Here is a 20,758-nt window from a genome sequence, read left to right as displayed (position 1 = left end):
TCGTTAATCAAACCTCATGAGGATGAGCGTGCAACCTATCAAGTCTCAGCATAGCGCTCTCCTCTTTTTATAACTCATTTTTTTTCCAAGACCGTTAAAAATAATGAGTTGCATGGTATTATTTTATGTACATTTAAAATAGGCCGGAAGTGCAACGTAGCTATTTAATTAATATAATTTCTCGCCTTTTTTTATATATAGTTCATAATTCCTTTTAACAAACTCACTCATGTCGGTATGCGATAGAATAATTAAATGCATGTGTCTTATCTCTCAGTGAATGACTAAAATCAATCACAATCCCTATTTGTAGCACTCGTTGTATTTTTCGCTGACATCTTATAAAATATAATAAGATCTAACGGTGTCTTCAAAAACTGGAAATTAGGATGTGAGTCCTAAATCCTCTTCTCAACTTTTTTTAAATGTTTTTTTTTTAATTGTAGGGTATATTAATGATAGTTATCATCTTTAAATAATCTAATAAATGACATGATTTGGAATCTGTTTAGATATTTTCGATTTATTAAGTAAGTGCCTCCTGAAAATGAGGACTATGTAAGTATATTATGCTATTGACTATGGGTACGTACCCATGTATAAACGAACTATTGTTGTATGTTCGCACACACTCCATTGCGCCACCATAGGTGTCAGTAAGGTTAAACTAGCCCTTTTTTTATGGTATAAAAACATGATAGATTTCCACATTGTAGTGACTCGTATGGGACGAGAAATTAATAAAGACACTAATACCTTTTCCGCTTATAACTACATTATTATAATTTCTTATATTCAAGTTTGATATCGTTTGATTTCATTTTGAATCATTGTAATAATCGTTTAATTGGTCATCACTCTTCATTATCATCAAATCTCAAAGGAAATCACTCAAAAATATTAGAGCGATATTTATGTAAAAAATCGACATGCTTCTTTTCAAATCCAAGGGTGTGGTAGATGAGGGGAGAGGGTCTGCTGCTGACCTTGCAGAAAAATGGATTTAAAAACATTTTATGGCATTTGAATAGCACAGGGGTATTTTGACTAAACGTAGAATGATGACCGTACATACATTATTCAAATATTCTGCATAATAATATTTGCAATGAGTTCGATTTTAGACCTAAAGATACAGTTACAAGGATTGCTTACTAGTAATAGGTATTTCTTCAAAGCAAAAAGCTTGACAACCGGCTTACAACTCTTATTTTTCAAGGTGGGCACGTTTTTACTACGGTTTCATCCATGGTTGTCCTTGAAATTAGCTTTATTACAATTGTACAAAGTTGTGCCGGGTTCAGGTTCTATCGGTCCCGGTCTCGGTTCTTTCATTTGAAAGATTTATGTACCGGTTTAGTCTCGGTTCCGGTCTTTGCTTCTTTTTTATACAGGCTCAGTTTGGTAACAGGAACTTAAAACAAGGGGTGTCGCTAAAAAATTCGGGCCCAGGAAATGATATTACTTATTAGATACCAACAGGGTCGCAGCTACCTTTTACGCTGAGTGCGTTGTGCCCCAAGTTCCGCAGGGGCCACTAAAGTTAAGGTTGCTTAAGACTATGGCTTTTAATGTGGGGCCGTGAGAGGAGGCTAAAGGGGGGAGGGGCGCAGGATGATGGAGAATTAAGGATTGCTTTCAGTCTACACATATTTTGTATATATGGGACCTCATCTAAAAATGTAAAAGTGTAGGGGGCCCTTGGTAAAGTAAAGTTTGGGAAATCCTGGCTTAAAAAACATTATAGTTATCAAATTATAGGGCTCTAACAAGTTTTAGTAGCGGACCTAGATCCATAATCTACCCCACTCCTTCCCTCTTTCATTCACAACCCCTGGTGCCTAAAACCACTTTTCCAGATCCATTAGAAGATATTTGGAACTCAGATACAACTATTTCACCCTAGCGACGTAAAAAAATCATTGCAAAACGCAGCAATTGTACAAAAAAAAAAAAAAAAAAAAACTCAGAAAATTGACTTATTCATTAAAGCTAATATATTTTTTATAATATATATAACATTATTCTATTTTCTTTATATATCCTATATAGGAACTAAAGGACAAGAACTGCGAGAACCGATAGGGACTTACCCCTGCAATTGTAGTTATGGTATTAACTCGATTTTTATCAATACATAATTATAGTAAGTTATTAATTCATGTCACTTAATGTAATTCTGTTGTTTTTTTCATAATTGTATGCTAAAAGATTACTAAGAAGCTATTTGTTATTTTTCATGTACAATGTTATTAGTAATAACTAATAACATTGCATATTTCAAATTGAAAAGAGGTTTAACACGTTGATTTTTATCATTATAATGAAAAATTATTGAATGTTGCTACCTGAATGTACTATTTATGTAGTTTAGAGATTAATTAATAATGCAACAATGAATAATACGAGATTTTGTACATAGTACGTCAAAAATGGATTAAAATTAAATATACTTTTTTTGTTTCCAAAGCCATGTTGCATAATACTATAAATTATATCTTTGAAGAATTACCCAAAAAATAGTTCTTATTTCGGTAATATTCAGTAGTTATACGTAGATAAATCGGGGACAACAAGGTACAAAATATGTACTATTAATTCTAAATATAAGTTAGGTTATTGGACAGAAATATACATAGCTATTTAGAAAAAATCTTATTTATTGTTTCCTCTATCTATAGGAGGATAATCATTAATACACCTTCATCAGAACCAAGTTACTTATTAAATAAATATTGTTCCTGCAAGATCATGTAATGTAATTTCCACTCTAAAGTCCATACTCTTTCATAAAATACCGAATAAATGTAAATTTTCCAAATATGAGAAAGGAATCAATTCATGGTCTTAATCAAATCCCTTCCAAATTTACAGTTGAAGATAAAAGTAGATGGAAATGAAGGATTTAATGAAGCCCTGGACCGTAAATTGGTCAGAATATTGAGCTCAACAAAATCCAATTACATAATTACTTAATCATAACATAAACAATTCTTTAAATTATAACTCAGATAGATTTCAAGGATAGGCTCGAATTTCTTCAATTTATAAATACACTTTTTCTCTTCCATTTATAATAGCCGTACTCTTAGGATTTATAATCCAATAAATATATAATATGTATGTTTTCTGGCTGTTATTCAAGTTAATACAAGAACTCAACTCTAACCTTAACAACCAGTATTTGTTCCACTCAGGCCTGAAATCCAGATACATGGATACACATGCAATTAATTGAGAGAAAACCTAGTTATTAGATCGTTGATTAATCAATCTAATGTTTATAATATTTGAAGGCGTGATTGCATCTAATTTTTCTACCTATATATATATAGAGAGAGATAACGTTTTGTATAAGTTTTTATTGAACTTGTTCATTTTTTAAATATAAAATTATTGACGTATTTTTAATAAGTTAAAATATTTTAATGGAATTTTTCAAATCTTGCGTACAAATAGTTAATCTTCAAAAATAGAAAATATAACATTTACCAACAAAATATTTTCAGTCAGAAAGTATTTCAGACTAGCATTGCACCCAGTCAGGATTAGAAAGCAAACTTTTATAAAAATGAATTACCCCACTATTCCTCACTGTTCTTATAATCAAAGCAGATGTATTTCAAATTTCTCAGGTCTCTAACTTTCAACAACATATTTGCTGCTTAATTTTGATCAAATAATAGCCAATTAATTATTTTTATAACGTTAATTTGTTCATATGTTGTTGTATACACCAATTCGATATTATGAAGTACATATTGTCCATATTTCAAAATCCACCTCTGAATTAGTCTCAAACAGAAAAATGCTAATATGTTTTGAACAATATTAGCTGCGATGCAAAATAGCTCATTCAGAGTTTCTCAACTCTTTTTTTTTAAAGAAGGAATCTTTGATATAATGTCATAACCCGTCCAATAGTCAGAGTAGAAGATGGACAATAGTTTATACTATTTTATGAAAACTGTATGTAGAGCTCAAAATTCTAGTAATAATATGGGGTAATGAGATAAATATTGTTGACAAATATTTTCGCTGAATCATCCTGAGAATTACTCGTGTGCAGAAGCTTTGCCGAATGACCGCATTGTTTTACGAACACCTTACCGAAAAAAATAATACATATATTTGATGATTGTTCATGCTGCAAAACTATGTAATTATGATTCCCATTCATGTTACACATATTTTAAAAGATAAAATATTTAAAATTATTTGCCACAAATTGCAATAATTAAGTGTTAATGAATTAATAATTGATTCATTTTATTATGAGAATGCTTCCAACAGTTGGTTTGAACCGCTATTAGAACTGTTGTAACAAAAATCATGACAAACGTTCAATTAATAAATAAATTAGAATGAGAAAAATGTTTAAAGAAGAGAGGAAGTCTGAAATGAATCAATGATTAATTAATGAAAGCTTAATTATTGGAAATCGTGCCAAATAATTAATAATTTTATCTTTTAAAATTGCAGTAACATGAATGGGAATCATAATTACATCGTAATCATTATCAAATATATTAATTTTTTTCTGTTAAGTGTCTGTTCAGCAAAGGGTCCTAGAACCAAAAATATTGAACTAATGCTACGCCTTATTAGTTATACATTTATCAAACATATTAGTAAACGCCATGACAAAAAATTCAACTTCTGATAATTCCTTCTTTTTTTACGTTATTCAATTGTATGATTTTATTTTTCATTAGAATAATCAAATTTGGGATCATTTAGATTACCGGGAAATCAACACTAATAATTATATCTGCCCCAAAATTAATATAAATGTTCACTTAATAAATGATAAAACTAAAAAAGCACGGAAAACAATCGCCAATATCTCTGTTGTCAACCACATCCATTAACTAGATATCATTTTCAAATAGACATAAGATAATAAATTGAACCTAATTACTAATAATTTTTGTTTATTTGAATTACAATTAATAAAAATGACAGTATGTAATTTGAATAATAATAATTTAATGTATTTTCAATCAATTAAGTTGCATACTTTTAATTAAATTACGAATGAATTTTTACGTAGTTAATTTTAATTTTAACACTTGTATCATAATATAATACTTTACTTAATTTAAGTATTTAAGTAATAGTTAAAATATTAAAAGTAAGCATAAAATTGTATTAATGGAAGAAGAGAGGAAAACAGTACCATTGAAATATATATTTATATATTAATATTAACATACATATAAATTTTAAATGAATGTATTTGATTGATTATTTTTTTCGTGATTTCATTTCCCCAAATTGTTTGAAAAAGCTCAGAAATTCCGTAAGGTATAATTTAAAAAATCCACATCATATCAAATAATTAAATTATTCACAGTAATTCACAATATGTGTGTTACTTAGTTCTATTTAAATAATTTAACCATCAATAAATCCCTCAGTCAATTTTTTGTTATGTCTAACATGATGTGATGGATAATGCCTACCAGTTTTAGTTCTGATATGAATTAATAACTATTATCTAAGGGATATTATATTGATGTGCATGTTTTTCTCTAACTAGAACGACTTCCATCATAATAATTGGTTCGTCTTTTTGAAGCGGGAGATTGGCTATCCCTTTGGGGTGAGCGAACGTCATCAAGAGTGGGTTCAAATATTGGAGGTGTTTTTCTACGTCTTTTAAAATCTAAGGATGAGGATGGAGCTCCAGGTATTAGAAATAAGCCGTCTTTATTATTTAATTGTACAGTATTGCACGTTTTTGTTAATCGGAGTGTAAATGGATCTTCAAATTTTAAATTCAGCGAATATAAGTTTGCAAATTGTACTATTTTATTTCTATCGCGAAAATCACGTACACTCCATTCCAATTCAATTCTAAAAATGTACAAAGTTTTAAAAATTATAATAATAAATTGAATATTTAATAAGATGAATACCTGGATGAATCCTGCAGGAATTTACTAAGTAGATCATTACAATTCAACAAACAATCATTAAAGATATGTACATTTCTTCTGGTTCCAGCACGAATATTTCTTTTATTATCAATTTTAGAAGGTATTCGTTTTATCCGAATAGGCTCTTCATCTAGATCTTCATTGATCCCAGGCCAGTCGCTTTGTTCATCATCAGCTTCTTGGCCACGATCATCGTGATCTTGAACGACAAAGTCCTCTTCATCCTCTTCTTCATCATCTTCTTCGTCATAAGAACTACTAGATTCGTCTTCATCTAAATCCATAGGACTACTAGTAGATCGAGGACGCTTACCAGGACGAATACATTTCATTTCTGAAGATATGGTACGTATCTTTTTCCGTTTTTGTGATGGTTTAGTTTCTATAGCCATACCTACTAATCTTTTACATTTTCTTTTACGTTTAGGGCGAGGATGGTGATTTTTAGACTCATTGAAAGAATCCGACTCTTGATCTAATCTTTGTTTTCGAGTGCTATTCCTTAAAACTTGAGGGATCTTATTTTCAGAAGATGATGACAAGGAGGAGGAGGAATCCGACGAATCCTCATTTTTCTTTTTTCTACGCTTCCACGACTTTCTTTTATGACTGGAGGAGGCAGTGGACTCTTCAAGAGCACTGTTTAAATCATGTGCCAGTCCTTCCATAATTAATTAATAGACAGTAGTCCCGATCTCTCCTACTATGTCTATTAGATATAATGGATATTACTTATTAGTATTCATTATAATACAAACAATCATGGAGTGAAATAGGAATGGTCCAATAGAATAATAATCATAGACTACCTACATTTTTCTTCACTCTCTTACGAGCCAGTTCATTACTCCAGATCGTACCCCCAACAATACGATTCAAAAAACGCTTGTTCACCTTGGATCGCTTACTGGCACTTATGTAGGCCTCAGAGGGTCCACAAGTCTCGGATAGTGTTTTTCCTTTAGCTGATTCACGAAGGAGTTCCTCCACGGCTAACCTGGAACACAAAATAGAATTTACAAAAGTTCATCAAGTATCAACAAAACATCAAAGCATTATTTATAATTCATTTACAAATTACTTTTCCAAGTCTTCTTCTTCCTCCTTCACTTTCTCATTCATGGCCACTTATCCTTCCAAGAGTGGATCAAAAGCTCCTCATTCCATCAATTAACTAAGGATTCATGAAATTTAATTAAAAATAAAGGTGAAAAATGATGGACTGAAAAGAAAATGGACAGATCTCAGATTTAGCTAGTAGCTATTGACTATTCAATATATAATAATATACTTGTCCTGTACAAGTTGAGATGTCTGTACAAGTTGCAATTTCTTCGTCTTAAAAGGCATTATTTAATTACTACAATGTGCATTCTAATTAACAATTAGATAATTGATACTAACATTTCATTTTGATCTATATAATCTACGTATCTATTAAAATTACATTATTATTATGTATATAGGAGTAATATAGCTGTGGGCATTTTAACTCTATAATGTGCTACAGAATATTTAATAATTTATATTTATATTCTCAAAAATGCCAAGATTTATGCATCAATCATCCATTGAAGATTCAACTATTGCATTATCCTCATTCCATGTAATTGTAAAATGTGCTTATACAAGTTGCAACTCGTACAGACATCGCTACTAGTACACAACATACATATATATAGACAATTAATAAAACAATAATGCTGACGAAGTTCACTCTCAGCGCCATCTATCTCACTATTTATTTTATAGCTTGGGCTCGATGACGTGACAAGCACTTTTATTATTATATTAGATTAATTCGAGACGATTTACCCATCTTCTCTATTAAATACTTAATAACACTTCTTTTCTAAATAAATAATTCCTATTTTTTATTTTGAGCACGGAATAACTTTCAATAACTGAACTAACGAGATATATTGTTCTTTAGTCAAAGGCTATGCAATATTAAATAATAATAGCAGTTATTTGGATATTTTACAACACGAGAAGGAATACCTGTAATTAAGGCAGCTCTTCAGCCTCTCAACCTCCCAATTTTAATATAAAAACACGCATCAGAAAGATAATATTATGTTACTTTGTTTTAAACGTAATGTGCGAAAGATATATCCTGAAAATTAACATATACATATGCTTGACTCTAGCATAATAAAGATCAAATTACATCAGTCATTATATTAGTTAACGAGTTGAATTGCACTCTTTGAAAAAAGAAACCCCACACTATTAATAAATTAAAATAATCATGGAGTAGATAAGTAATAACTAACATCTACCAACAATACAAATTTATGACAATATTCAATATTTTCATTTTCAAAATAAGTACCTAGACGTTTTTTTTATATTTTTTCAAAAAATACATCATCTTTAACAGGAATTGAAAAAATATCAATTTAAAAATTTATGGTTATAAGCATTCAAGTATGTGAATACAAGTTTCATTGTTTAAATCTACAAATGGTAAATAAAAAGTTGAGCCAAAAAGATAGGGATGAGAAGGAATGTCATAACCCGTCCAAATAGTCATAGAGTAGAAGACGGACAATAGTTTATACTATTTTATAAATATATATATATATACACGAAATGAATTCACTGGTACGGAAGTGACAACCACAATAATAAAACCCTCACATCGATATTTCGTACTCTCCCGGTTTAGCAGGGAGAGCATACTTGTCTAAATTGTCAAAGTAGGGGTGTTTCAGTGCTTGTTTTCCTGTTATTCTCTTAGCAGGATCATAGTGTAGCATTTCTTGAAGTAAATCTAATCCTTCTGTTTCCAAATTCTTCATAGGAGTAGCAAGATTATTTTCAACCCAAGAAGGAAACGTAGCTTTGAAATCTGGAAGCTGAGTAACGCCGGGCCATATGTCATCTGTTGGAGTTCTAAGAACTCTAAAGATCCTAAACAACTGATCAATCTCAGAATCTCCTTGGAAAAGAGGTTTTTTGTTGCAAAGTTCAGCAAAGATGCATCCAATGGACCAAATATCAACTGGGCAAGAGTATTTATTGGAGCCAAGAAGAATTTCAGGTGCACGATACCATAAAGTGACGACTTCATGGGTGTAAACACGAACAGGTATACCAAATGCACGAGCCAGACCAAAATCAGCTATTTTGATTGCACCTTCTTTGTCTATAAGAAGATTTTGAGGTTTCAGATCTCTATGAACTACACGTCGACGATGGCAAAACAAAATTCCTTGCAGAATCTGATATGTATAAGATTTCACTAAATCCATATCCATTTTAGCCTATAAAATAAATAAATATTAAGTAAGGTAAAAAATACTTTAAAACCAAACCAGTTCATTATTGTTCTGCAGCCAGTGAAAAAGTTAAACCATTTATGCTGCCGATAAATATCGGGCAGACGTAATAACTGATTGAATAAATGAAAAAAATTAATTTCAAAAGTATGTATGACATGGAATGCAAAAAGTTCCAATGGTTCCTTTTATGAGTACTAACATTGAATAATGTAATAAATTATGCATTTCAGTGATGAAAATATCACAAAATACGCCGTATTTTACGTACTTCTTATTATTTAAACCTAACCCCAAATGGTTTAGTACTAGTAAAGACGGGTAAAAATAAGAACCAGTTCGATCAGTTCATTAAAAACAAGAAATCTGTCGATCAGTACACGATTTTGCAACCCGTGGGTTGAAGGCCAAATTGTAGTGACTCAAAAATTATAAATATGTATTAGTTTTATCGTATATGTCATTCTATGAGTCTAATATTTGAAAACAAAGAAATTCCCCTAGTATATACCGATATATAGGATACAATTTTGAAAAAAACAAACATTGTTAAACAAGCTTCATTCTGCTTTGTGTAAATATTCGGGTTGCAACAATTTGGCCCTCAACCCACCAAATATTTTTTTCTGCCTTGCTTTTAAAACTCAGTGTTAAACAGAACAACTCCAAAATCACAAAAAATTGAAACTTCTGAATATGAAAAACGAAATGTGGTGAACATCAAGTTGTTGTTGTTTAATTTTTTTGATTCTATGGGAAATAATGGAGAGAAGCCCTAAAAATGAATTTATATGAGCCTGAGCCTAGTCTGGATCTCAGGACAGTGACTTGACAATGAGGTCTGAATCCTACATAAGCCTGAGGTCAATGAACTGAATTGGCCCACGGGATGTGATTAACCTTTGAGTCCATGAACTTTTTCAGGTCCATCGTGAGGAATTCAAAAATGAGATAGAGTTTGTTTTCTTGCATCAAGACATCCTGAAGACAGACGATATTGGGATGCTGAAGTTCCTTAAGGAGGGAGATTTCGCGAATGGCTGTGGAAGGAACCCCCTCCTCTTCAGACTCCAAACGAATCTTCTTCATGGCTACGATCTCATCCGTCTTGCGATTCCGACCCTTGAACACAACACCGTATGTCCCTTCACCGATCTTCTCAATCTTGGTGAAATCGTCCATCTTTAGTCCCTTACTTCCACTCATCTTCCTTCTTTTCGTGAGGGATTCCCTTCAGCTTCGCTCCTTTTTCTTGTTTCAGGAATGATCAACGTTTTTTGAATTCAAGGTACAAAAAAGAAGGAAGGAGGGAAAAGAATAGAGATACCAGGAGTTTGGTTTCAAACTCGAATTTGACCCGGGGACTACATAGTGTAAATCCAAGTTACAATCTCTTTGTCTTAAAAAGTTAGTAATGAGATATAATACCTTATTTCATTCTAATATTATCATTCTAATTAGCAACAACTAGATATATGTGGATGCTACAATTCCGTTTTGATCTATTAAAATCACTATGAATTTATGTGATATATATACTAACAACAATATTTTATTGCTTTATTTCATTTTTGGTAGCAAATTTGTACATGCACACGGCATAAAGTGAAGGAAAAAAAAATATCCTTCGATTATGTTGAAAAAAACAAAACAAAACAATATTCTAGCTTTAATAAAAAGTCTTATTGAAAATAATACGTTAAATGTTATTAATCTAATACTAAAATGTTATTTCTTTTCTTTTAAAAATATGTCTTTAATTTAAACTTGAAATAGTTCTCTACAACTTAGATTTTTAAGCTAATTTTTTAGTATTAAAAAAAATATATGTTATTATATATATTAATCAACCATCATGAGAATTGGATCCTTGAGGGATAGAGAAATAATGATAATTATTTGAACACTTATTAATGCTTTTAATTACTTACGTACACATTTTTGTTTTGTTTAACGCTAATCAACAAAATAAATGAAAATCTTAATGTGATGAATATTTTACAAAATAGAATATAAAAAATATAGGAAAAGGCACTTCTGAATCTTATATAATTTAGCAGATTGACTGTGGACGTAATTTTGAAAATGAAAGAAATTATTTAACATTACTTGTATCATTAAAATATTATTTATCTTATTTTGTATAATAATTAGCTACTTTCGTCTTCTTTTAAACATCCTTACAATGTTGCAGACATTTTTGCAGAGCTAAACTAGCTAAACCATGGATTACTTAACATGTGGATAAACTTTTTACTTTTAAAATTATGTAACCTCTCTATTATAAACATTATTATTTGATTCGAAAGTTACATTTTTAACTCGTCAATTAGTTAAAAATAAAAAAATAATTTGCTTAGAAAGTGATTATTCTTCCTAGACGTGAAATATGCCTTCAACTTGCGGGGTTCCTTGTTGTCGCATTGGTAAAGCATCTGGTCGAAAGCTCAAAAAAAAATTAAATAAGCACTTATTCACATAAATTTCCAACATCAAACATAGAAATTCTTTATAAATGGAAATTAGCTATACCAATTTATAAGTACCTACTAAAAAAAAATACAATATATTTATTCTAGTAATATCTAATGAGTGTTAAATTTATGTACTTTTATTGTTATTATAGATTTGGCAGCTCTGAAAAGTAGTTATATGAAATATATCTTCATTTTAAACATGAAGATTTTGAAACAGAAACTAAATGGAGAACTACAAAGACGTGTCTCCGCAAAAAAAAAAAATGCAATACCTTTTTAAGATTAAAAACAGAAGTGACATTTAAACAAAATACTTGTATAATGTTAATTTTACCCATTTTTTTAACGTACTTTTTTTTTCCAATCTCTTGACTTAGTTATTATGTCTAAGAAAAACATATGTTTATTCTAGAAAAAATAAAAACTCAACATCCAATCGAAAAATAATAAAATATACATATATGAACTTATACACAATTAGACATCAATTCTATACTCTCTTTAAGATAAAAACGGAAGTGACTAATATAGGATTAGGATATAGGATATACAAAGGACTAATATAATGAAAATGACCGAGTAAGGCGTAAATGGAAAATTGATGAAATGGAATTAAGTTCGCAAAAGTTTTTGAGAGAATAATATGTCGGAGCTCAATCAAAAAATAGATATAAATTGTATACCTACAAAAATAAGAGTATATTGGATGGAAGAAGAAGTTTGTACAGGTGTGCGCGTCTAAAACTGAACACTCTTTTAAATTATACGCCATGCACATATTCGGGATTTTATAGAGTTGAAACCGATTTATACTTCGAGGCAAGGGTCTAGACTAGTTATAAACAAAACTCCAGCAAAATCTAAATAGCAACAGTGAAACAACAGCCGATAATATGGAGAGACGTCGAGTCGCAATTTTGGAACTTTCTGCGCGGGGAAAAACTCCCACTGAAATTGCCAAGGTTCAGAACTTCAGCCGCACCACCGTTTACAGCGTGGTAGCCAAAGGAACTCCTGAGGCGACCTCAAGATCTAAGTCAAGGCCTTGAAGGTCGGACGAAATTGTTGCTCCCGTGAAAAAGTATGTCGAGGACAAGAGAGGCAAGGTCACCGTCAGGAGCCTCTCCAGGGAGTTCAACGTCAGCAGAAGGACCATGAACCGGCTAGTTAAGAAATATCTTGGCCTTAAGGTCTACAAGAGAATCCCTCGTCAAGCCCTCAAGCCTGTAGAAAAGGAAAAACGCCTCGCAAGGTCGAAGATTCTTCTCAACATGCTTAAGAAAAAGCCAGCCGATGTTGTCGTTTTGTTCAGTTATGAGACGCCTTTCAGCCTAGGCGAGATAGTGGCCAACGACACCGGATTTTATCTGGCGGGGTCTCTCGGTGCCAGGGATGATGACGTGGTCCATGTGGGTAAAGAACGGCACTTCGCCAACCTCCAGGTCCTGGCTGTTGTTGCGTCCGACGGTCAGGAATGTGATCTCATCTTCTTAGAGGACCACGAAAGGCTTAATTCCGAGACGTACTGCCAATACTTGAAGGACAAATTATTCCCTAGGGCAGGGCTACTTTTGGGGACAGGTGGTGGTGGCAGCAGGACGGTGCCAGCTGCCACACTAGCAACTTTACCCAAGAGTTCCTTCAGATCGAGACTCCAGCCTTCTTCGATCGGAATTCTTGGCCGCCTCACTCGCCTGATTGTTCGCCGCTTGACTTCGCCGTGTTTGGGCGTTTAAAGGGGATGCTGTCGGGAGTCCAATAAAAGTCCAAAGACCAGCTGAAGTCTGCCCTCAAGAATACTTGAGCCAACCTCGACCAGAGTTTCATCGCCAAGTCATGCAGCAAGTTCCGGTCCAGGCTGGAGTTGGAAGTGGAGAGCATGGGAATCCATATTGAATAGACATGTGTCTAAGACTCTCATCTTTTATGTTAAATAAATTAATTCGTCGACCACTTTTAAAAATTACATAATTATTTAACTATTTTTAAAAATTTCAGGGTGTTCAGTTTTAGACGAGCACACTTATGTATTAAGTTTCAGAATAAGGTATTTGTGGAAAATTTTATGCATTCAAGGTATTATTAATTTATCCATGTCCAAGGTTTTTTTTTTTTTTTTAATTTCTAGACTCAGTTATTATGTCTTGCCCTACATCTTACCAATTATTTTCAATATCTTGTAAATCAAGACATTTCTTTTCTCCTTTTATGTCCACAATATCCAATATTTTTTTTCAATACTATGATAAAAATCTTTGTAGTAGCATAAAATGAAAGAATAAGATAAATGTCTGTTCAATCTAGGCAAATAAAATTCAACGTCCCAGCCAAAAATAATAAAGTTAAAATCTATGAACTGAATTACTATATTTATAATAAATAGGATCACTCAATACTGATGTTGAGTAATCCATGATAGGATTTTCAAATAAAAATAGTAATTATAAAATTGAAAAAGAAATTATAAATTTATTCTAACATGGTATTTTATAGGTGAATTTATCTAGATCGATTGATCATTGATCAATGTAATCATGAGCTATTCAAATTGAAGATTCATAACAATCATATACATATAGGTATAATGAACTAAATAATATCAGGTAGTAAAAGTTGAACTTACTCTCACAATAAATTATTAAAATCAATATGAAATGAAAGAAATATCAACCCAACTTCATTATGTGCCGTGTCTTCAGTTTAAGAGCCCCCTTATTAACGATTTATTGGATTCAAATAGGCAAAATATTGACTTAATATGTTGAGTAATCCACACTTTGGTTCTTAATTCATAATATAAATTTAAACTTTCACGAGGTTAAAGGTACATATTCAAGCAAGCAGATATCCTGTATATATATATATTACTTAAGGCCACTAGTGTCGCTTAAGATTACGTCAACTGTTGTGTGTCGCCGGCGTATTCTTTGGCTATAATAATTAATAACTTATAAGATTTATACTTAATAGTTATACATATAATAATATCAATTATTATTTAATAATATTTCATCTTTAAAAATTGCAATATTGGGATATTTCTAAGTTAGTCATTGTTATAATTTATACATATGCCATTGTCTTGCGTTGTTCCTAGGTGCTCGAGAGGAGGAGGATTTCGATTCCATTCAAATGAAAGAACATTTCTTAAATGATGGATTGCTCTGAGACGAGAAGATGTTAATGGTTCACTCTGAAGGCCATCACCATACTCTGTATTATGTAAAAAATACTTCAAGCATGAAGATTTCCGAGAGGGAAGGGAAACTCTAGCTTCCTTGGGACAAAAAGTATATTGACATTTGAAACAAGATGCAGTGCCATCTATTTTTCCCTTGGTCACAAGTAAGTAAAAATCCAACTGAGGAAAATTTTTGTTTGATCAACATTGAAAATTGAAAGTTTAATGCCTTTAAATCTTCCTAAAAAATTTGAATTTATCAACCCATAATTTTATATAGAATGGTAAAATATTTATCGATGACAACAGCATAAGCATGACTCCTGAGGAATACTTGGATGTGTTACTAGAGGAGATACAGACTGAGAACATCAACGGCGGTATTTTAACTCCAAATAAGATGGAGATGATCAATCAGATCCGTTGACCACAAATGATCAATATATTCAAACTACCTATACCAAAGAAGAACTCCTTCAAGTATGTTCTCGATCCAAAAGTTTATCAATAATCCATCAGGTCATTGAGGAGACGCTTACACTTTGATGAACTTGGTGGTCTTCATGGATGCCATGATGATGTGTTGTTTGGCCATTCGGTATGACCTGTACCCGAGGTCTTCATTCACAGCCTTGGAGACCAGCTGCTTGCTCACTCCACGGTTCTTGGCCAACCTGGACAAGGAAGTCCCCGGCGAAGCCTTGAGGGACTTTCGGAGGCCTTCAAGGAAGCGGGGAGTGCGGATTCGATCACTTTTCATGTTGTGGGCCTTGCAGCAGACCTTCCCCTCAACCTCCCAGGCATTGAAGAACCGGTACACCGTGGTCTAGGGGTAGTTAAGAAGCTTGTAGATAGCAGGGGGCTTGTGTCCCGCGCGAGCCAATTCAAGGATGGCGTCTCTCCTTGCTTGTTCCATGATGACTATTGTTTGTTGCCAAAACAATTGTGGTGGAAGTTATATTGTATTGTTCACGCAACCTTTTATATTAGTATGATTTAACCCCGAATATCCACATTATGGATCTGGATGAAGTTTAAAGTAGTTCCAATTTATCGTGGACACCCTGTATATGTATCCTGGAGGTAGCGTTGTGGGAATCGTGTTTTGCGCAAGCGCGTCCGCAAATACAACTTCAACTATCTGGTTCCTCTGTTTTCTTTCGGACATAAAACAACCTTTATTCATAAATCATACTTTATGCCAATGGGTAATTTCGAACATACTTATAAGATATATTAATTATGATTTTTTTAATATTACAACTTTTCTGAAAATTTACTACATATAGAAGCTTTCCTTCACCAAAATATAGCTTTACTTGGTACTATTTAAACAAAATAATATTATCAAGAAAATGTCTAAATGTTAGTTATAATTTATTGTATGATACAAATAGTATTAAATATTAATTGTCAAAATATAAAACTCTGGTTACGAATATCAATATAAAAGGTGGATATAACAAATCGTAAATAGCATGTGTGTAAATTAAATGACAACTATAATAATTTTTGCATGATGCTGTATATGTTCATTCCTACCATGGGGTCGTAAAACCATTCAGACAAAGAAAAACTGTAACGACAATCTAAGTCTAACGGAGAGATAGTCTTAAATTTGGTCGAAATACTTATACTTCGCGATGAAGTTACTTCGTGGTAAGAGAGGCCACTATGCACGAGTATGCAGTTGTCTAAAAGAAAACTCTATTTCGATCATCAACTCAGTTCAAAATTTTGAACTGAATAAATTACCCATCGATGCATTGGATGTCCATGGAAATTACTTCAAAAATATACTAGTGGTGCAATTGTATCTGTCGCTGGATCAAGAGTTCAAAGTAAATATCGATTCCAACCCAATTAAAAGAGTATCGTTTAGAATAGATCCTTAACTTAAATTATTTATTTATTTACACATAAAGGAAGAGGGATTATTGTACATGATTAATATATAACTTCCCTATAAATAATTTTATAAATGTATATTATATTCTATAAATTTATACAAGACAAAATATATTGTTAGTTAGAGAACATCAAACCCATCATTACAGGAAGTGTACTCATAACTTCTTAGTGGTCATTGACCATAAAGGATGAGTAGATAACTTTGGCACGAAATCTAAAGAATAGAAATGAGGCAATAAAGTAACAAATTATTTTTAAAATATTGTTAATATTCCCGTGTTGACAATTAAATGATAAATTAAAGGAGAAATTGGGATGATGAACCGTTTAATTATCCTTCTTCTCCTTGAATCTTGTGTTTCTTGAAGACTTTTAAGTGATCGATAAATAAAGCCGTAAAGAACGAAATGGGTACGAGAAAGTTCAAAAACAGCAAGATGTAGTTTTATTTTCCAAATCATAATTCCACAGAAGAGTACCTCTGTTGTTAAAACCCATGAAAAAAGGAAACCTTTATTCGGCATGATTATGACGCACGTCAGAGAGCAGTAGGGTGAAGTTAATTGGCTGATAATTAGTACAATACTGAGGAAAAGTTGTTTAGAAGATGCAAGGATACCAACGTGTGTTATTCCTTTTTTTATATAATCTCTTTCAACCAATCAAATTCGTTCTTATTCAACGATACCAACAACCCTAGATATTCTATAGAAGGATACTAAAATTGCATTTTGTAAAAGAAAAATGGTTAATGCATTTTTTCTTATATAACTTTATTTATATTTTAAGAGGAATATTTATCCCTCTTTAAAATGTTCATGGCCTATCTATTTATTTCAGCAATCGCCTACTACAATGGTCTGAGTAATTACAGTCACTTCAAACATTTTCAAGCCCTTTTCCATAAGCCTTATTGCAACCTACGACGGAACAGTGACAATAGAGCTTCTTTTTACAATTTTGAGCACTCATATGACCTGGTTGACTGTTATTCCTTATTAGTAATAAGTAATAACTAATTAATTGGCAATTGAATAATTCAGTTCACAACAATCAACATATATTTTCACCACTAGGGCGATAAATAAACGCAGATTGAGAGTTCTAAGATTGTTTATTGCAACTAATCCTTAAAGTTAATGTTACTTACATTTATATGAATTTATATAGAAAGAAAATTGATAAATAATATGGAAATGTAAATATAGATATTAGAATAAACATAGGCCTTGCTATTTTACTTTAATTATATTAAGGTAACTACTAATAGAGATACAAGGCAGGGAACACTGAAATGAATATGGAACGCGCTCTTTTTTTTTGTTTTACAAGACTGCAAATAACAAATGAATAATTCATTTGTTATATATTTATTCTAATTATTTGTGTACTCAGAGACTTTGTGGTTAAATTTATTAACATAATTTTGTTTTGAACAATTGTTATATATCTACTTTTATTTGGTAATTATAAACCTTCACAATAGTATACATACATTTTGTCATTCTGGGGACCTTAAATATTTATAAAATATATGATTTATCACATAAATGTATTACATTTTCATAGGAATTATTTAATGAACTTATTAACAATTTTATCTAATAAATTGATATTTTGCATTTATTATTTTAGAGAGAATGATTTGCTGTTTTTCAAGTTGTAGGGCTGGTTATCTTAAGAAAAAAACTCATCAAAATTATAGTGAGGAAGAAATTGTCGAAGAAAAACATTATCTTCAAAAGTTTCCAAAAGATCCTGAACTTATTAAAGTATAGGTCTATTCAGGCTTGTAAGCGTTCCGTTCAATTTTCTTTTTTCGTTCATTGTTCAGCCATTATTTCCGTTCCGCATTCCAATTATAAGGTAGTACCAGGCTAAAACTTTGTACCAGTCTTGTACAGTATAATTACATACATTAGCACGCTCGTTAAATAAAGCTCTACAATTTTTGAGGCATACAAAAGTCGAATACTTCAAATGAGATTGCTAAATTTAATTCAATGTAAAAAACGAGAACGTTTTCATCTATGTCTGGGACACCAGAGCTTTTTTTTATTGTTTAAAATGCATATGTGAATCATAAAAATAATTAATCAAACTCAAGTTCAAAACACTAGTAGTCGCCTAAAAGTTATAATATCTTATTTTCCCAAAAGTAGAATAGCTATGTCCCATGTGATTCAATCATATCGATTTTCTCTTAATCCCATATGTAAATATATATGGGATTCTAAACCCGGACATGTTGGCGACATTGAAAAAGTACATTGCAGCCAAGATTAATAGAAATACTATTAACCTTGATTGTAACCAGTAACTCAAATATCCACTCGATATGAAGTACTTTAAATCGATACAAAAAATTACACCCAAAGATAAAAACAAAAAGCGTGTGAATGTGTTTAATTCAGTACAAGATAAATTAAATTATTACTGCGTAAAAGGGACATAAATAAGAGTTATGTACTTTTAGGGTGGTTAATTAACATTTACATGAATATTAATATCAGGGGCGTCTGGAGGGGTCGAGGCTTTAGGTCCCTCCCCAATTACAAAAATTGCCTCTGAATTTGCATATTCGTGTTTCTAGGATACTTATCCCGTAGAAAACTACACCCCTTCCAAAATTACTTTTACCTATTGACTATTGAAATAGAACGCTAAAATCTCATTTTTAGCGTTCATCGTTAAAAAAAAAATCCGTTCCGTTCACAAGCCTGGGTCAATTCCAATTGAAGAAAAAAATAGGAGCCAAATCAATATTCAAGAATCTGTATTAAACATTTTTCTATTTCTGCTTTTATTCATGAAAGAACGGTTACAAATTCAACTCGGCAAAAAATATATAGTCCACTTAAACGATATAAATTAAAATCTGATGCTGTCCCAACAGTATTTCCGGATATTCCAAAAAACTTGAGAAAACAAACTTTTTCTGAAAGGACAACAACTTTATCTACTTCTACTGAAAGGTATATTAACATTTCGAAGTAGTTTAAAGTGTATTGTTATTTTTTCAGATTTGAGCAAGATAGACTTCGTCTTAATCCTCAAATTGAACGTTTATTTCAATAAGATGAGATAATAAATTTCACGGGGAAAAAAAAACCCCTGGATAAATTGTGTTTACCCAAAGGCATTAATGTAATACATAATGAAGACTTCGTCATGTTTTTCGCCTTATCATCACAGTTGCTTCGTGTTGATTACATTTTGTTTGGTTAAAAAGTGAATAATCACCTCTCTTTCTCAATTTTTTTAAAAGGACTTCCTATACCTATTGTCAAAGTGAATCATAGTTGTTCATCAAAGAGTCTGAGCCGTTATTCTGATATCAATAAGATTTTAGCATTATTAAAAAATAAAGAGAATGAGCCCAAACTAGCTTCAAGCATAAAGTATGGCATTAAGATATTGGAAGAAGCAATACATCATCAAGACTTTAATTCAAAAAATCATATTACCTTTATTATAAAACAACTTCACCTTCACTCTGAAAGTGCAAAAGGACGAAGATCCTCTCCTGAATTTGTAGGGATTTCAATACTTTGGCACAATACAAGCTTTATATTAGCAAATTAGAAAATCTGGAATTATTTACTTGCCATCTGAATCGCGTATAGGAAGAATAACAAGTGTGTTCTCAGTTCAAGGAGGAGTGAGAGTCCTAACAATTGATTTTTTTAAATCCAGAGTAAAATTATTGAATGATAAAACAAGTATGTTTCTATAACAATTGATGAAGTCTACATATTCCTCACAGAGAGTTGAATTTAGTAGTGACATTTTTTTTTTTTTTTTTGAATATAATAGGAATGGAAACTATTCTAAAACCATACTTTGTTTTATGGTGAAGAGTGTACTTGGGGAAATACACTAACATGGTAGCTATGGTACCAATCATTAAATCTTCCATTATAAAATAATATTATATGAAAGTTTTTGAAGTAGTTGGTCTAG

At 31.6% G+C, this 20,758-nt stretch overlaps 2 protein-coding genes and 4 long non-coding RNA genes across 15 annotated transcripts; 3 read left to right on the top strand and 3 right to left on the bottom strand.

Annotated features, from left to right (window-relative positions):
• Positions 1–42: 42 nt before the first annotated feature.
• On the top strand, positions 43–3,076 carry LOC139907037 (uncharacterized). The gene is made up of 4 exons (XR_011783346.1): positions 43–391; positions 447–530; positions 2,053–2,146; positions 2,682–3,076. It is a non-coding gene; the product is annotated as an uncharacterized lncRNA (long non-coding RNA).
• A 1,841-nt stretch (positions 3,077–4,917) lies between these two features.
• On the bottom strand, positions 4,918–7,947 carry LOC121127483 (uncharacterized). 10 transcript variants are annotated; one of them, XM_071892998.1, is made up of 6 exons: positions 7,758–7,907; positions 7,017–7,164; positions 6,756–6,939; positions 6,337–6,651; positions 5,922–6,276; positions 4,918–5,859 (listed from the first exon to the last, which is right to left on the bottom strand). In XM_071892998.1, the coding sequence occupies exons 4-6, from the start codon at positions 6,608–6,610 to the stop codon at positions 5,535–5,537; spliced, it is 954 nt and encodes a 317-aa protein (XP_071749099.1). In that variant the 5' UTR covers positions 6,611–6,651; positions 6,756–6,939; positions 7,017–7,164; positions 7,758–7,907; the 3' UTR covers positions 4,918–5,534. The 10 variants fall into 10 exon arrangements, with proteins under 10 accessions (XP_071749099.1, XP_071749098.1, XP_071749097.1 ...); XM_071892997.1 differs by having other exon boundaries at positions 6,752–6,939; positions 7,024–7,164; XM_071892996.1 differs by having other exon boundaries at positions 7,024–7,164.
• Positions 7,948–8,274: 327 nt separating this feature from the next.
• On the bottom strand, positions 8,275–10,585 carry Cdk1 (Cyclin-dependent kinase 1). The gene is made up of 2 exons (XM_040722867.2): positions 10,127–10,585; positions 8,275–9,211 (listed from the first exon to the last, which is right to left on the bottom strand). Exons 1-2 carry the CDS (start codon positions 10,430–10,432, stop codon positions 8,582–8,584), a joined length of 936 nt encoding a protein of 311 aa, XP_040578801.1. The 5' UTR covers positions 10,433–10,585; the 3' UTR covers positions 8,275–8,581.
• An 89-nt stretch (positions 10,586–10,674) lies between these two features.
• LOC139907036 (uncharacterized) lies at positions 10,675–11,392 on the bottom strand. The gene is made up of 3 exons (XR_011783345.1): positions 11,158–11,392; positions 11,078–11,095; positions 10,675–10,740 (listed from the first exon to the last, which is right to left on the bottom strand). It is a non-coding gene; the product is annotated as an uncharacterized lncRNA (long non-coding RNA).
• Positions 11,393–11,628: 236 nt separating this feature from the next.
• On the top strand, positions 11,629–14,164 carry LOC139907035 (uncharacterized). Its single transcript, XR_011783344.1, has 2 exons — positions 11,629–11,768; positions 11,853–14,164. It is a non-coding gene; the product is annotated as an uncharacterized lncRNA (long non-coding RNA).
• A 636-nt stretch (positions 14,165–14,800) lies between these two features.
• LOC139907034 (uncharacterized) lies at positions 14,801–16,248 on the top strand. Its single transcript, XR_011783343.1, has 2 exons — positions 14,801–15,048; positions 15,165–16,248. It is a non-coding gene; the product is annotated as an uncharacterized lncRNA (long non-coding RNA).
• The last annotated feature ends 4,510 nt before the right edge of the window (positions 16,249–20,758 follow it).

This window comes from Lepeophtheirus salmonis, chromosome 13, assembly GCF_016086655.4.
Source record: "Lepeophtheirus salmonis chromosome 13, UVic_Lsal_1.4, whole genome shotgun sequence".
NCBI lineage: Eukaryota > Metazoa > Arthropoda > Copepoda > Siphonostomatoida > Caligidae > Lepeophtheirus > Lepeophtheirus salmonis.
The sequence above is the reverse complement of the archived record's forward strand: the minus strand, read 5'-3'. Positions and strand labels throughout refer to the sequence as shown.

Excerpts from the sequence above, each read along its gene's own strand:
- LOC121127483 (XM_071892993.1), bottom strand. The coding sequence starts at position 6,610 with ATGGAAGGACTGGCACATGATTTAAACAGTGCTCTTGAAGAGTCCACT. Across the intron at positions 5,860-5,921 it reads TTCCTGCAGGATTCATCCAG|AATTGAATTGGAATGGAGTG; the intron begins GTATTCATCTTA and ends GTACATTTTTAG.
- Cdk1 (XM_040722867.2), bottom strand. The coding sequence starts at position 10,432 with ATGAGTGGAAGTAAGGGACTAAAGATGGACGATTTCACCAAGATTGAG. Across the intron at positions 9,212-10,126 it reads AAAAGTTCATGGACTCAAAG|GCTAAAATGGATATGGATTT; the intron begins GTTAATCACATC and ends TTTATTTTATAG.